Raw genomic sequence first — 16,662 nt, 5'->3', positions numbered from 1 at the left:
CAAGCACACCTCTCTCTAAAAGACTTCAATACAACCCCCAGCACTGCTCCTCTGGGGTAAAGTGAAATAATTTCCATCTGACATTCCCTGGACACCCCGACAGAGCTGCCAACAGCGTGCCCAGGGCAGCCCTAACACTTTACTTTCCTAATTAAAGCACTTTCAGACCAAGTGTGTTAGAACAGACCCCCAGGGACCTGCAGGAACTCAAATCACTTTTGACTATCAAGGAGAGCAACAAATAAACAAGTCACACGCTGCCCAGCCAGCCCTAAGGCACAGCACCAACAGCACTTCTCTAACAGCTTAGGAATATTGTATTTCACATATATTCTAAGCATTTGTTTCCTTAGCAAATATGGCAATTTCATCTACCACGGTATCAGCAAACTGTAAAACATGTTTGCCAGGTCCCAGGGCTAGGCTATAACAACATGCAGAGCCCACAATTATATGCTAATTTTCCACTGAAATTATCCAAAGTGCAACGGAATTCCCTTGCCTTTGCTTCCCTCAGAACCACAGAGTAACTTTCAAGCCACAAAATTCACCCTGTCCAACATTTTCTGCTCCACAACTTCTCAGAAGGCTGAATAACACATTAATATTCCAATATGGCTACTACAAATTCCAGCACCCCTAAATTATTATCTTAACATTTCAACTCGCTCTCAAATAGCTGTTTGTTAATAAAAGTTTGTTCTACACACCAGCATTTTATTTTTAATTGTATTAAGGCAGAAAGACAACATTAGCAGACTTACAGTTTATCACAGTTAACTGACTAGCAACAGCAAGTTTACAGAAACTAGCATTAAAAAGGACAGATTTTCATAAAGAACAAACCTGCTGCAAACCCTCAGAGCAGGGGATGGTGGAGTTACAGTTTACAGAGAGATTCCAAAGAAAGACGCTTCCAACTTGTGTTGCTTTCCCACTCTGCAGATTTCATTAGAAAATGGAGGAGAAGCATGGTGTCATTTTACTGCTCCAGGAGCTGCCTGCCAACTCCTCCTGGAGCAGGGGCCCAGGGACTCGCACTCCCCCTCCAATAAAAAAAATGGCAGCTGCTTGAGTAACTTTAATGCAGACGGAAAACAGTTTGTGCCTGGCGCAAAAGCAGCGCAGAGAGATCAAACCCTGCGCTGACCCGCACAAAGAGCAGCGCCAGGCGGGCAGGGAAGGGCTCCTGGAGGGCAGGGAAGGGCTCCAGGATAGCAGGGAAGGGCTCCTGGAGGGCAGGGAAGGGCTCCAGGATAGCAGGGAAGGGCTCCTGGAGGGAAGGAAGGGCTCCAGGATAGCAGGGAAGGGCTCCAGGCTGGCAGGCAAGGGCTCCAGGAGGGCAGGGAAGGGCTCCTGGCTGGCAGGGAAGGGCTCCAGGCTGGCAGGGAAGGGCTCCAGGATAGCAGGGAAGGGCTCCAGGCGGGCAGGGAAGGGCTCTAGGCTGGCAGGGAAGGGCTCCTGGAGGGAAGGAAGGGCTCCTGGCTGGCAGGGAAGGGCTCCTGGAGGGCAGCGAAGGGCTCCTGGCAGGCAGGGAAGGGCTCCTGGATAGCAGGGAAGGGCTCCAGGCTGGCAGGGAAGGGCTCCAGGAGGGAAGGAAGGGCTCCAGGATAGCAGGGAAGGGCTCCTGGATAGCAGGGAAGGGCTCCTGGATAGCAGGGAAGGGCTCCTGGAGGGAAGGAAGGGCTCCTGGCTGGCAGGGAAGGGCTCCAGGAGGGCAGGAAGGGCTCCTGGCTGGCAGGGAAGGGCTCCTGGCTGCAGCTGCCCCCAAAATGCGCCCGCTGCTGCTGCCCTGCATGGCCTGTCCTGCAGCTGCAGGGCTGCAGGCTGCAGGGTGCACTGAGCGAGCCTGCCTTGCAGCCTGACACACGTAAGATGTAGTGCTAGAATTTTCGTGGTGGAAAAATGGCCGCAGCTGTGCGCTCGGAGCTGCTCTGGAAAATATCTGCGAGTGTTTGCCAAGGCTTTAACCCCTGCGGATCCGCGCGGAGGTGAGCGCGCCCTCGGCGGGGGCTGCCCAGCCACAGGCACAGCCCTGCGCCCTGCAGTGCCCCCAGGATGGCACAGCTGGCAGGAGAGCTGCTGCAGGCAGCAACAGCACAGCCAGGAAAGAGAAAACCCCCAAAAGCCAGCAGGGTTTGTGTAGCCGGGCCGTTCCGCCGCGCAGACAAGAACGAGCGCAAGAAGTTTCCAAGGTGGGAAATATGAGTCAAAGATTTCAATTCCACACCCAGCTATTTTTAGAGCACTTTCCGTTCCAGTGGGCAATTCAGTCGAGTCTGTTCTGCAATCAAAGTGGCACTTTCAGGGCTGCAGCGACAGCCGGGCGCGCTCCGGCTGCCCCGAGCCCCCAGACCTGCAGAGCCCCCAGCTCTGGGCACCTCTCACCCATCACCTCCCACCCACAGCCCCAGCTCTGTGCACAGGGCACTGCAGCCCCACCGAGCTCCCTGCAGCACCAGGCACAGCCCAGCTCAGCCCTTCCCACCCTGGCCACAGGGCAGAGCTCTGCTCCAGAGGAAATTCAGGATAAGGGGTTGCCTTGTCTGTTCTGACAGCACTGCCTCTAACAGCAGGAGGATGGATTCTGCCATGCTAGAGGGAACACCACAACTGACAATTCTACAGTGCTTTCAACAAATAGCTCATAAAACTCTGCTTATTTTTTCCTAGAATACCTGGTACAAGAGCTCTGGGAAGGCACATGATGTGCCAGCTGCTGCACAGATAAACTTTCCACTTAGCAACTCACAGACTCGCTCTAACTCTCCCAACCTCCTCTTCCCTCTTTTAATAAAAGGAGCTGGATCAAACCAGGCAGCTCAGAATCCCTGAGATCTGCAGGAATGCCACACGAGCATTTTTAACTGAAATACCACGGTATCAAAATGCTGCTGGTACCAGAAATGTTGTTAGCATCTTTTTCATCACTTTCATTCCCAATCCTGACCAGGAAATCCCCCAGCTCCGTGAACCTCCTTGGAAGGTTCTTGTCATTTTACAGGAACAGTGGGAGCTGCTTCAGCTGGTACAACAGCAATTTATTCCTTACTAAAACAACACTTTGGAGCTGTCCAAACTACACTTAAAACCAAGAAATACCCTCCCTTCCCACCCCCAGCACTTAACCAGCTTCTTTATGAAAGAGGCACATAATTCTGAATTATTTAGAGATCCTATACTCTTGTATTTTATCTTCAGCTCATGCACAGAATAAATTATTTAAGACATTAACGTGATGGAAACTTGGAAACTAATGAAACATTAATTTGCATCCTGAACACAAGGAGGCAAAACTGGTGAAACAGGGCAAGAGCCATGTGCAACACAAGCTTCAGATTTTGGTCCTACAGAAACTACAGCAAAAAGTTGTGTATCTGCATCTCATGATGTCTTTTCTTCCACAGCACTGCCAGTTTATGTTTCTCTGACAACTCTAAATTCCTGCTGAACTTTATGAAACACTCTTTAAATAACAACATAATTAAGTTGGAATTTAACACTTCCATCAGTGAATGTTAAGCCTCAAAGAAGAAAAAAGAAATAATAATAAAAATTTTTAAATTACTCTGTCCTTCAAAAGAAAGACATTTTCATCCCATGTGAAGATTCCTACTGGGAGCCTCCCAGGCAGAATTCCTGCCCTCCTGGTTCATGCTATTTTTAGCCATTTGATTGTACAGCCCAGGCACACTGGTCAAATGGGCACTCCAAGTGCTCCATATTATACAGCAAAGTATTCTATCATTTTCCATCATCACTGTCTTTTCAGACATGTTTTATCACTTCAGAATAAACCCAGAGATTTTCATAATTCTTTAAATCTGGTCTCTTATCCTAGCAGCCTTCTGGCAGGAGTGTACAGAAGAAAACCAACCCTTAGCCTGCATTCAAACACAACTCCATGCACTGCTTGAAAAAGGGCATGCTAAAAAACAAATGAAAGTATTTATTAATTGTAATAGTCTTCCAGCAATGTTACTATTTATTCTGCCCTGTGCCCAAAGACAAACCTGGAACTGCCAATGGGTTTCAGTGGCCACAGGGTGGGATCAGCCCGACACAGCTCAGAGGATGGTGGGACACACACAGCAGAGCTTCTTCCATCCCTGTCAGTGGCTCCAGGGGTGCTGCAGACCTTCCTGCAGCTCCCTCAGGGCTCTGGCAGCTCCCTCTGCCTCCAGCAATCCCTTTTTTTTTACAAAACCAACCCATCAGCCTCCCCAGGCAGCAGCAGCAGAAATTCCCCTCTCAGCAGCACTGCCCTCGCTCCCTCCCCACAGCATCCTCACACAATAAAATCCACTGGTCCTCCTCAAGCCAGGTATTTTTCCCATTTAAACACACTGCACTTAGAAATGTCACATCAGCTGTGTCTCCTGAGAGCTGGGAAGGGGCTCTGCAGAGCACCAGAGCAGTGCCCACGAGCACAACCTGCCTGCCCCAGTGCCAGCACAGCCCAGCTGGGGTGTTCCTGTCACAGCCTTGGGAACAGGCACTGTGCTCCCTGCCTGCTCCCCAGCACAGTGTCCTCTGCCACCCCCCTGCCTCCAAGCCCCAGCAGTCTCCAAACCCTTTTTGGTTTTTCCAGCAGGAATCTCATCTCTGCTAAGCAGGGCTCCGAAGCTTCTGGAGCGTCTGCCACTGCTCCAGTAAGTGCCAAATTAAAGCAGCTCCCAGAAAGGAGGGATTCAGCAAGCACTCCACATGATCACTGCAGCAATCACTGTGCACTTCTCAACTAACAGGTGAGGAGAGAGAAAGGGAAAATAACTTTCCCCCCCTTTTTAGAAGCTGGTTGGAATGGAGACCCACACAAACCTCACAAACAAACACTCAGAAAACAGCAGCACTCTCACCTGCCATGAGTACTGAAATTACAGCTTTTGGGTACTGACATCCTGATCCTTTTGCAGGCTGAGCCCTCCATGTGCAGGAGTTAAAACTGGACATTTTAATTACCTGTCCATCATGTGCTCCCAATCCCAGCTGCACTTAGAATATTTGGAAATTAAATTTCAAATTTCAATTTCCATCGTACACACTGTTATTCTGAAGTGTTGGTGCACTTTTCAAACAAAGGGAAAGGAAAAAAACAAGCAAAGAAAGGAACTTAAGGTGTTATGTCTATGCCTGGTGCTCTGTAAGTAAACAAGAATGGAAAACAGGAAGATCAGCACCCCACTCCCTGGATAAACCCTTTGCTGTTACTCTTCTAGACTTCTGTGGTCACTTTGAAAAAGTGCAGCTGAAATCTCAAGGGTCCCACCTGTCACTTTTGGGAGGAGATTTCAGGTGACACATTTGATTCAACATACTTAAAACCCCAGAAATAATACACAGAGTAGAACTAACTGTAAAGTAACTTACCTTTGATTTTTTGTTCAATGGCCTAGAACAAGAAAAAAGAAGTGTCAGTGATTTGTGCAGATAAGAGAGAAACCACACGTACACGTGCCACTTCATAAAGCAACATTAGCTTTTGACTTTCCTCTTTTTAAATGGTTTCAAGTTATTTAATTATCTACTTCAGAAGCCTCCCTCTAACCAACCCAGGCCTATTATTCCTTATGTTTAAAAAGCTGTTTAAATGTTATAGAAGACAAAATTAATTTGAAAGATAACTACATGAAACAGACCGAATTAAACTTGCAAATTAAGATGTTTTAAGTGAGTTAAAAACTGTGCCTGGAAGCAAAGACCTGCCACCACTTTTACTGCAGAACACGGCAGGGAAGGGGGAGTGACCTGGAAATGGGAAAGAATAAGAGAGCAAATGCCAAAGCTTCAAGTCTTTCATTTGCAAGATCCAATGTGATGTGGCCAAGATGAGAAATCTATTTGAATAGAAGTTTATCGCAGCACACAAGAGAAAATTCTTGTATGGAAATGCACCTCAGTGGTGTGGCTGTAACTGTACCCCAGCACCAGCTCAGCCCCTCCACAGCCCCAGTGTCACCTCTGGGGTGGCTGCTGTCCCTCCACTCCTCCCTTCAGCCCCAGTTACTGGAACACCCAAAGCACAACCCCACCCCTGGTTTGTCCTCCCCAGCCTGGGTACCTGGGGTCCCTCTGGCTCTTGCTGTACCTGTGCTTGCTCAGAGCTCCCTCTGTCCCCTGCCCAGCTGTGACCCCCCTCACCAGCCTGGCACTCAGCCAGAATGAGAACTCAGAACTTCTCAAAACTTTTCTTGCTGTTTCTGATGAGCCAGAGCAGCTGAAGAGATGCTGGAGAGGGGGGCACAGCCAGGGCTCCTGGCTGCTTTCTGTGCTGGGGTGCTGGTGCCCAGGAGAGCACAATGAACATGTTTAGGCTGGGCTCTACCAGACTCCATCAGAGCCTGGGGCTGGCTCAGGGCTTGGGAGGCTTTGCTGGCAAAGCTGTGGCTGTAAAACAAACCAGTCTGTTCCTGGGGCACACCCAGCATCAGTGGAATCACACAGAACTGCTGAGCAGGTTCACTCTGCTCCTCCCTAACTGGACATCTTTAAAAACTGCATTTACAGCTCCTCTCAAGCTCAGGGTCAATATTTAGGATCAATGGCCATGATGAGGATCTTGTCAGCAAACAGGGATTCTGAAGTATTTACAAGCATTTCTGTGATGTCTCCACCCCTAAACATCTTTGTCAGTATTTTCTTTTTAATGAAAATTTTTATTCCCTACTAGGAATCCTCTCATGGCATGTTTCCATACTGAAGAATAAGATATATTAAAATAAGGATGCAGCTGAAACCCACTGCCTTCAAATGGTACTTTCATTGTACTAGTAAAGGCACTGAGGTGCTTGAAACCTGAGACTGCCTCAACTGATAAACATGAAAAAAAGGGTCAGCCCAGAAGAAAATCTAGTTTTGTAAGAAACTACACAGAGCCAATTACAATGTTCAATATGCCAGTTACCTCTAAATAACTGACAGTACATTTAAATTTAAAACATTAAATTAATAAGAAAACAGTTGTTTTTACTGGAACAAGTCACCTCCAAGCACAGGGGTTTCTTCTCAGTGCTCCACATACCTTTTTTTGAGCAGCTTCCTTCTTCTTTTTGTCTTCTTTTCTCTTTTTCCTTTCTTCCATCAACTGTTCTTCCTCTTCTTGCACTAAATCCCTGAACCACACAGTTTGTAATTAACTCTCCCAAAATACAATCTGTACACACTTAGATTCATTTTAGAACAATTATTTCACAGTGACACAAAAGGAACTGGGGAATTTTGCTTCTAATTGGATCCTATTTCTACAGGGACCATCACTGTCAGTGCAAACCACCAGTGACAGGACCTTCAAGTGCAGATGTGGTGTCAAGCTACATGCAAGGAGTTCTTTCTTCCAAAGCTCACAATGAAGGCTCAGAGTTGAGTCTGGTTCAAAAGCCAGCAATTTCAGATGTTATTTAATCTCTCCCTGAGCTGGTGAGACTGTGGCACATCCCAGCCAGGAGTGCTCCTGAGCCACACACACCCCTGTGCATCTGCCCCAGGTTGGGCAGGGGCAGCACAGCTGCAGCAGCAGGGCCATCTCTGACTCCCTAAGCCAGAAACAAAACTGCAACTTGCCAAAAGTGAAACCAAAACTCAGAATGTTCATTAACCACACTTGATTCACAGCATTTCTGCTCAAGCCAGGCTGAGCAGGAACAGCACTGGCCAGCTTATCCTGCTTACAAACAGATTTACAAAGATTTTTGGAGAAAAAGAACTGACAATGTCAGTATGGGACAGGGACTACATGGTTTGCATCTGCCTGGAAACGCTGAGCTGGCTCCTCTTTAACCCCAAACCACCACAAACCTCCAGTTTTAAATAAGATAGTTTGGTGTCTGTCAGAAGCAATGCAAATTGAATGTATTAAACCACAAGACAGTCCACAGGCACTAAAACTTTCATTACTTTTTCACATATACAATCAACCAGTTAATTCTACTTTTAACTCAGCTCAAGTCCCTGTCAAAGCAAGCAGGCATCAGCTTCCACCGACCAAATCCTGGCTTTTAAGATTTCTAATAACAGAAAGCAAGCATTAGCTACTTCTTTTAAGAAAGAATAGCTAAGGTATGCAGAGTGATTACCCAAAAGTGTTATTTCTGAGACCCCCTGTGCACAGGCAGAGGAATCACAACCCATCAAACACCAAGTGGCTATTTTGCATTTTATCACAGCTCCATCAGCTGCCTGCAAGATCCACCGAGGACATCTCACTGCAAAAGCAACCTTGCATTTACAATTAGGTCTCAAAAATGATTTCATGGACAACTAAGAGGTCAGGCACCTAACTAGAGAAACAATTCCAGCTGGCCAGTTTCATTGAGAGCATTCCCTGGCTCCTGTGCAAATCTGAGGCAGTGATTAACCTGCAGTGACATCTGTGCACGACCAAGGTGACACTTCAGTCAGCTCTGCCCCTTGCTGTCACACCCTGAGCTCTTGGAAGCACAGGGATATTGGTGATCCTGACCCTCAGTTTGGGTTAATTTGGGACAGTCCAAATTTTAACAGGCAATTTGAACTGGAGAACAATACCAGGTCTGGAACCAGTATGGAGCAATCAGTTCCTATAGATCCCAGCTCCTTCCACAACACCCAGCTCCTGCACAGCTCCTGCATTCAGAGCAGAACCACTGGTTTGTTCCTTGGGGCTCAGTCCTGGGCTGGGCTTCACCCCTGCCTGCCTGCTGGGGCTACTCCTGGGTTACAGCATCTCCAATAACCTGAGCAGAGTTCCAGGAGTTAAGACAGCCACCAGCACTTGCTTTGTGTAACAAATTCCAGTCTGTCACATGCCAAAACTGCATTAACTGAAAAATCATTCTGCTTTTAGAAGAAAGCTGTAGCACGTTGAAGAGCAAGCAGAATGCAAAGTAGTATTTTCACAGGAAAAAAAAAAGCCCTCATCAATCCTGCTACAGTTAAATCAACACAATTACATTTCATTTTGGGAATACAGATGCTAACAACTTACATACCAATATCTCTGGAATATTCTATCACAGCATCACTGGGTTTTTGTCACACAGGAACAACAGAACTCCTAAATTCTGACACTGTGTTCATTCAATTTTTATCTTAAGACAAACAGATTTTAGGTTACAAAGCAAGCTTAGGAGACACAAAACCTCCCTACTATTAGGATCAGAACTCTAGGTATTCCCTGGATAAAAACCATCCACCTATAGTTCATTATAAGTTTTCAAGAGTATTAATTACCACTATAATATCAAATCTCAGAGCAAAACCAACCCAACTGGCACAACCAAGCAGCAGCAGCAAAGCCCTTCCTGTCCCTGAAATCTTAACCCTTCACCATCCTCATACACAAACCTAAACCTGAGACCAAAATTCACATTTGCCTCCTAAGTCAGCAGAGTCTCAAGCAGAACACCTGAATTTCCATTTCTGACAGCTGGAGTCTCCTTCATTCCTGCCAACACACAAACCCACAGCTCTCACCAGTCAGCAAAGGATGGGATTGATGCCTGTGACTCCAGCCTCCCTCAGAACACAGAACAAACAGCTCCAGTGCTGCTGGAGAACAGGAGTGGAACGTGGCATTTCCCATTTGTCACCTGGGGCTGGAGCTCCCTGAGCACCACCAGCACAGCTCTGGATCCTTCACAGACAGCAACGCTGCAGCAATCCCAACAGCTCCTGAACCACCTAACAGCACAGAGCCAGAAAATGAACAAATTCCTGGGCTGGGCTTTCCCCCACACCTGGACCCTGTGTGGCCAGGGTGTTTGCAGCAGCACACAGCCTGTCAGCCGCCTGGGAAAAGCAAGGAGCCGGCGTTCCATTGATAATGGGAATAATAAACAGGGCTCTGATTTCCCCTATCTCACATCCAACTTCCCCAAAACACAGCACAGGCAGTGTCCTTCTCCTCCTGTGTAACGGGATTAGCTTGCTCAAGGTTAAATGGCCTTAGCAGAAATGCAAACCATATTTTTCAGTTCAGATCAAGTGAAAAAAAAACACCCCGGCAATAGGAAATCCACATCGGAGACAGAACAAAGGCCTTGGTTTCAACAGCTTAACTTGAAAGGTGCTTTATTTTCAAGTGAGCCAAAATGAAAATGGATCTTGATCTCAGGAGAGACTGCACATTTGATGGCTCTGAAGATGGGCAAGGAGAAGCTGCTGTTATCTGCATAAATTTAAGCAGACCGAGGGTCAGATAAATATTTACCATTATTTATTTAACAGTAAATTTTTGTTCCAATTGTGTACCCCAGCACAATTCTTTGTATACAAGGAAAAAAAACAAAACAACAAACTACTAAAATGCTTTCCTCAATTAAGCTATTAAAAAAAACCAAAACAAACAAAACCAACTTTTTAGTCTTCTAAGACAGGTTATCAAGATAGTACAAGGCATTTCATTTTTCTATGGCCTGATTTGTTATTTGGCTTCTGAAGTGGAAAAAGCTGTCATGCTCGAACTGCAAACATTTCAGGTAATATTTGTATCAAAACATGCTTCACTTATTACTTTACTTCCTGGGAAAAAGATACTATTAATCTTTAATTTCTAAAGCTCCAGCTTAGCATTGTAAAAAACACCTGGGCTGAGACAGACATACTTAACATTTATTCTTATGTTGCAGAAGAGCAAAATCAAGTTCACCAGTATTTCCCCTGGCAGACAGGCTGAGGCTGCAGTAATTAGTATTTGTGCAGCTTTGCTATCTTTGCTGTTATAATATATCAAAAGGCAGCAAGTTTTGCCACAATAAAATCAAAATTCTATCACCACACTGAGGAAATGATGGTTACAGAACCGTGAGCCCCATGGAGCAAACACACAGAATTACAAGTGATTACACAGAGCAGCTTCTGAAACCAATGTAAAACTTATTTTTATTTTTTTTAATTAATAAATAATTTTTTAAAAATTAATAAATAAATAAATCCTTTCCACCATTTGCTCCTCTTCTAGTTATAAATTAACTTGCAGTGCTACAGGTGGAACACTGCCAGGTAGCTACAGGTAAGTGTCAGGGGTTGAGAGATCTTTAACAATTCTGCAAAGACAGCACCACGTGTTCAACCTACAGCTGATCTTCTACACAGACTTTCAAATGCTGCTGAGACTGATAAATCTTCTGTATTCTAACCTACAAGTTCCCTCATCTTTCAATTTTTCAAAATGACACAATTATATAAAATTGCCAATGAAAGTGATTTCTCAGTTTCTGTAAAAACCAACAACTAGCTTTCTCACTCACCAGCATTCTACAAAAATTAATGATAAGAACGTGAATTTTGATTAAAATTGGATCCTACAATTCCTTTATAAAGCCATCCACAAACAGCACACTACACCAAAGGAGCACTTGGAGTTTATGGAACAAACAGCAGTACTTTGAAGCTGAGTTAACAAAATAATCCCAACAAACGCTGCCAGTGCTTCAGATGGAAAGGCTCTGGCACCTGAACCCACCCAGCGTGTTCCTCGGAGCACTGAGAGCCTCAGGCAGTGAGAACAAAACAAACCCACTCATTTCCAGACGTGTGTGTGTGTGTTCTTCCCAGCTATTAACAGAGCAGAGGTGCTGCCAAGCTAAAAACTGGAAAAAAATACCTCCATGAATAATTAATTAGTAAATGTGTATCAGCTACTTTCTTTTCTGCTTTTAAATACCTCAGTCTTTAAATTACCACCCTAAAAGTGAAGGGACTGAATTCTACCTACCAGGTCTGCCACTACCATTACCTGGAACCCACTCAGCTCTCCCATTTCCCTAACACAGAAGTGATGCTCCCAGACACCAGGACAACAAATGGGCCATAATTCTGGAATATTTGTGGTTTTTTTGCCCTCGAGTTTCATCCAAGATGTTTGCTGCTACATAAGCAGACAAAAGAGAGATCTCTTTCCCAAGAAGTTTATCATCCAACTACACAAGACTGCAGCAGCAGCCATAAACAATCCCTATCTTCCTGTAACAAATGAGGGAGCGAGGAAAGCAGATTAAACTGCTGCTCCACAACCAACTGCTGGAGCCCAGCACGGGCTGTGCCTGCTCCAGGGGCTGCTGCCAGACCCAAACACCACAGGCACCACCTGGGCAACACCTGGCAGCTCCCCCCAGCCTCAAGAGGGGTCTGTGCAGGAGAAAGGCATGTGGCTTTTTACCCAAGTATTTGTGAAGGTCCTGAAAGCATGGACAGAGTGTTTTCTGTGCAATAAACTCTTCTGGTTTCACAGCAGATATCTCTTATAAGTTTATCAGGAAAAAGAGCCACCCCCAGAAACCAAACAGAAAATCAAATGCTTACACATCAACAGAAACAACTACATTTCTCACTGGTTTTATATGTCTGTCACTGGGCCAGCTCTATGTTTTCCCTGCAGCAGGTAAGGAAAATATCACAGAAATATGATGGTTGTTATTATTATGGAGGTTGTTATTACATGAAAGTGTAAAAATCAATCGTACAGTAGCGACTTTACAGAACACATGGATGAAATCTAGAGGTGAGAAGTTTGCTCTCCCAAAGCATGGCCAGTCTGCAACCAAGGTGGGCAGAATCACAGGTGGATGGAAGCAATGGAGACTCTTCCTATGGTTTGCATGCTTGTGAAGCAACAGTCAAACCCCTGGGGTTGGGAAAATGATTGTCAACGTATTTCAGATATTTACCTTCTCTCAGTTCCACATAAATGAGGCAGGAAAGCCCTGTTTACCAAACAGAATTGAAAAGTTATTGCTTAAATCAGAAGAACTAAATGGTGATTTTTTAGCAGTCCTGATTTTAACCAAATTTAACTCTTAGATTTCCCCAGTTAACAGCAGACAGCTCTTGTTGTGGCTGATCAGGTGACATTTAATTAGCAACATGATGCCACAACAGAGTGTGCAATGGATTTATTTGAATCGCTGTTGCAAGTCATGCACTAAGCTTATTTTTGAGACCAGGAATATTTGCACAGCACCAGGCATGTGTGAATTTTAGAGGGAACACAGACCAAATGAGGATTCTTTTCCAAAAGGCCAGACAAGCCAAATGCTAATCCTGAGTGTAAAACAGGAATCACTCCAACTGGATAAGCAAGCTGCACTGAAAGCTGTAATACTTATCCTATCACAAACCCACAGTCTAGGCCAATATTCCCAGTAAGATTACAAAGTGTATTTGCTACCCATTAATTTACAAGCATAAACTCCAGAAGTGACTTCAGAACACACACAAAGCAAAGCCAACGTCCCGTGGAGCTCACAGTCTGCACTCACACTGTGAAATCTGAGATTAACATAAACTCTAGCACAGGTCTATGTACCTTCCCAGGAAAGGATATTTGCTCTTTTACAGTTCGACTAGGCCACTGCAAATTTAATAAGACTGTAAATAATGACACTGGAGGAAGAGCGAGGGCTATCTGCTGAGCTCTAGCCCAGTAAAACAATTAATCAGGTCTGTGCAGCGCAGGCATGCCACGCTTTATCAGCTGTGAGCTCACACAACCAGAGCTCCCTGGCTAAACATAAACCAGCTGGGGCATTCATGTGAACTTCAAACCAGTTCTGAATCTTTCAAATGAATAAAACATACTCCTCTGTCTCAGAGATATGGGGACCCGTTCCACAGCAGAATTTTCTCTCCAACCACTGAATTTCGGAAGTTCTGTAGTTTTCTTTCACTTCCTCTCACTCTCAGCACTGCCTGCCAGCATGACAAGATCTCTGCTAAGGTCATAAAAATGTGAAGATCTCCTGACTTACTACGACTGGCACCAAGTGCTGCTCTGAACTTAGCACCCTGTCACTCTGAATATCACAGTTCTGAAATCACTTCTGGCATGGCGAATGCAGCGAGTCCCTGAACGCTGATGGGTTAACAGCAACGTGCCAAAGGTATCTTAAAGGTTCCCAATCATCCCCTGTATTTCAACAACAACGTGGGAAAAATCATTCATGCTTAAGTGTATTACCAAAAAAACAAAACAAAACAAAAGGGAAGACACGCACTGAGAGCAGGGGGAAGCAAAGCAGCTGTCACAGAACAGTCATAGCTCAGCCTGGAAGTTGGAGACTGCTTGGGCACAGGAAAGAAGGAAAAAAGCAGGGTACCAAACCTGAGATTCTATCAGCTATACTCAGGGTTTGGGCACATCTCAAATGGCCCCAGTGGAAATCCCTTTAACAGATCACTAGCAAAAGGCCTTTAAAGGTCTAACTGAAAAAGAACCCAAAAAGGAAGTAGGACAGAAGTTGAAAACAAAGAAAGTAACCAACAGAGCAGATACTTGCGAGAAAGTGACCTGACCAAAACCAAACGGTGCAGAAGAAACAGCCACTTGAACACAAAAGTGACACATGTTATGGCACAGAATTCTTAGTTCAACGTGACTCTGAAGCCCGAGTTAAGGAGTTAACTCCGAGCCCATTCTGCTAAGTTCTCATTCTGAAAACTACACGTAAACAGGAAATCCAGCAGCTAACTTCACCAGCTAACTCTTCGTGCTAAGAGGCAGAGCCAGCAGTGAGAGGGCAACAGAGTTTATTGAGTTCATGCCTCCAAACAATGTTTGGCTGAAGCGTATAAAAACCCACCAAACCTGTAATTCATTTTTCAGTTATTGTTAGGTACTACAACTTAGTGCAGAAAAGTTATTTTTCCCTTCAAAAACCTCCCCTATTAAAGAAACTGTATTAAACGTCTTAAGTTGTTACACAAAAAAAACCCAGCTAGAAAGATGTTTAGTCTACAGAATTAACTGAACTTGCACACATTTCTCCGTGCAATAGTGAACGTTTTCAAATTCAGAGGTTTTTTTTATCCTTACAATTAACAAGAGATTAAAGCTCCCGATAAAGCCCACAACTATTCCTAGCCCTAGGCCACCTTTCCACCTAAGCTGTGGGAGGGAATTTAAATGAGTCTCTTACCTGCTTAGTTTTCTTTCGACTTCTTTGGTAGCTTTAGCTTCCAATTCTCTGGAACAGAAAGTGGTATTGGTTTCCATGTCAACAGCAATGCAGCACGAAAATAAAACCGGTGCGGGTCAGGATGCACAGGGAGCTGCAGGGTTGGTCAGGGTTGGTCAGGGGTGAAGGGCGAGAGCAGGGATTGTCCAGGGATCAGGGATCGCCCAGGGACTGCCCAGGGACCCGGGACCAACCAGGGATTGCCAGGGACCCGGGACCAACCCGGGACCCAGGACCAACCAGGGATCACCCCGGGACCCGGGACCAACCAGGGACTGCCCAGGGACCCGGGACCAACCAGGGATCACCCAGGGACCCGGGACCAACCAGGGATCACCCAGGGACCCGGGACTAACCAGGGATTGCCCAGGGATGGCGAAAGGAGCGGGCAGGACCTGCATCTGCCACCCCGTGTGCCCCAATAATATCTCTGTGTGCCCCAGCACCATCCCTATTACCCCAGGAGCATCCCTGTACCCCAGTACTATTCCTGCATCCCAGCACCATCCCTGTACCCCAGCAGCACCCCTGCACTATCCCTGCATCCCAGCAGCATCCCTGCAGCATCCCTGTTACCCCAGCACTATCCCTGCATCCCAGCGCCATCCCTGCACGATTCCTGTATCCCAGCAGCATCCCTGCACCATCCCTGCTACCCCAGTACCACTCGTTACCCCAGCAGCATCCCTGTATCCCAGTGCTACTCCTGCATCCCTGCACCATCCCTACACCATCCCTACAGCCCAGCACCATCCCAAAACCATCCCTACACCCCAGCACCACCCCTGCACCCCACGGCTGTCACCCTGCACGCCCCATCCGCACCCCAGCGCGGTCCCTGCGCGCTGCCTGCGCCCCACACCCATCCCCGCCTGCCCTCCTTGCACTCCAGCGCCTCAAGGACTTTAAGGGAAACAATTCTGCTGCATCACTTCAGCCCGCCGGCGCGCTGCGAGCGCAGCCCCGGCGCGCTCCGAGCCGCACCGCCGGCCCCGCAGCGCCCAACTCGGACTGGGAAGGGCACGGCCCAGCCCGGCCCGGCCCGGCCCGGCCCGAACGGGACACATCGCTGCGGGCGGGCGCTGCAGCCCCTCGGGCGGCCCCTCCGGCGGCGGCCGCAGCTCGATCGCACCCGCTGCGGCTCCGGGGGCTCCCCCGCCGCCCGGCCCTTCCCTCCCCTCCCCTCCCCGCCCGGCCCGGCCCGGCCCGGCGCCGCCCGCCCGCCCCGCTACCTCATGTATGTAAAGTGCTCGGAGTCCGTCCCGGAGGCTGCGGCGCGGGCCCGGCGCGGCCGGCGGCTCTAGGCGGGCTGAGCCCGGCGCTGCGGAGCGGGAGGGCCCGGCAGCTGCAGCCGCAGCTCCGCCGCCATTTCCTGCCGCCGCCGCCCGCCCGCCCCGCGCGCAGGAAGCGAACCCGCCCCGGCCGCGCTTCCGGGGCGCGCGGGGGGAGCGGAGAGGGACGGGAACGGGACACGGGAACGGGACAGGGGAACGGGACACGGGAACGGGACCGGGAACGAGGGGAGCGGAGCTGGGAACGGGAACAGGACTGGGACCGGGGCTGGGATCGGAACGCGACCGGGAACGGGGCACGGGAACGGGACAGGGGAACGGGACACGGGACACGGGAACGGGGGGAGCGGAGCGGAGCGGGGGGAGCGGAGCGGGGACGGGAACGAGACATGGGACACGGGAACGGGAACGGGGGGAGCGGGGCTGGGAACGGGACCGGG

At 47.7% G+C, this 16,662-nt stretch overlaps 1 protein-coding gene across 10 annotated transcripts in view; it reads right to left on the bottom strand.

The window, feature by feature from the left end:
- TNRC6A (trinucleotide repeat containing adaptor 6A) overlaps window positions 1-16,249 on the bottom strand; it is a 42,960-nt gene extending 26,711 nt beyond the window's left edge. For 9 of the 10 annotated variants that reach the window (XM_033074560.1, XM_033074561.1, XM_033074565.2 and 6 more), the window contains exons 1-5: window positions 16,163-16,249; window positions 14,892-14,939; window positions 12,645-12,680; window positions 7,022-7,112; window positions 5,371-5,392 (exon numbers count right to left, since the gene is read on the bottom strand). In XM_033074560.1, the coding sequence (XP_032930451.1) occupies window positions 5,371-5,392; window positions 7,022-7,112; window positions 12,645-12,680; window positions 14,892-14,939; window positions 16,163-16,167 (202 nt within the window). In that variant the 5' untranslated portion in view covers window positions 16,168-16,249. Of the gene's footprint in view, window positions 1-5,370; window positions 5,393-7,021; window positions 7,113-12,644; window positions 12,681-14,891; window positions 14,969-16,162 lie in introns of those variants that run through there. The other variant, XM_033074563.1, reaches the window with a different exon arrangement.
- Window positions 16,250-16,662: the final 413 nt, after the last annotated feature.

The sequence above is a fragment of the Catharus ustulatus genome, chromosome 16, assembly GCF_009819885.2.
Source record: "Catharus ustulatus isolate bCatUst1 chromosome 16, bCatUst1.pri.v2, whole genome shotgun sequence".
Taxonomy (NCBI): Eukaryota; Metazoa; Chordata; class Aves; order Passeriformes; family Turdidae; genus Catharus; species Catharus ustulatus.
This window is presented reverse-complemented; position numbering and strand designations above follow the sequence as displayed.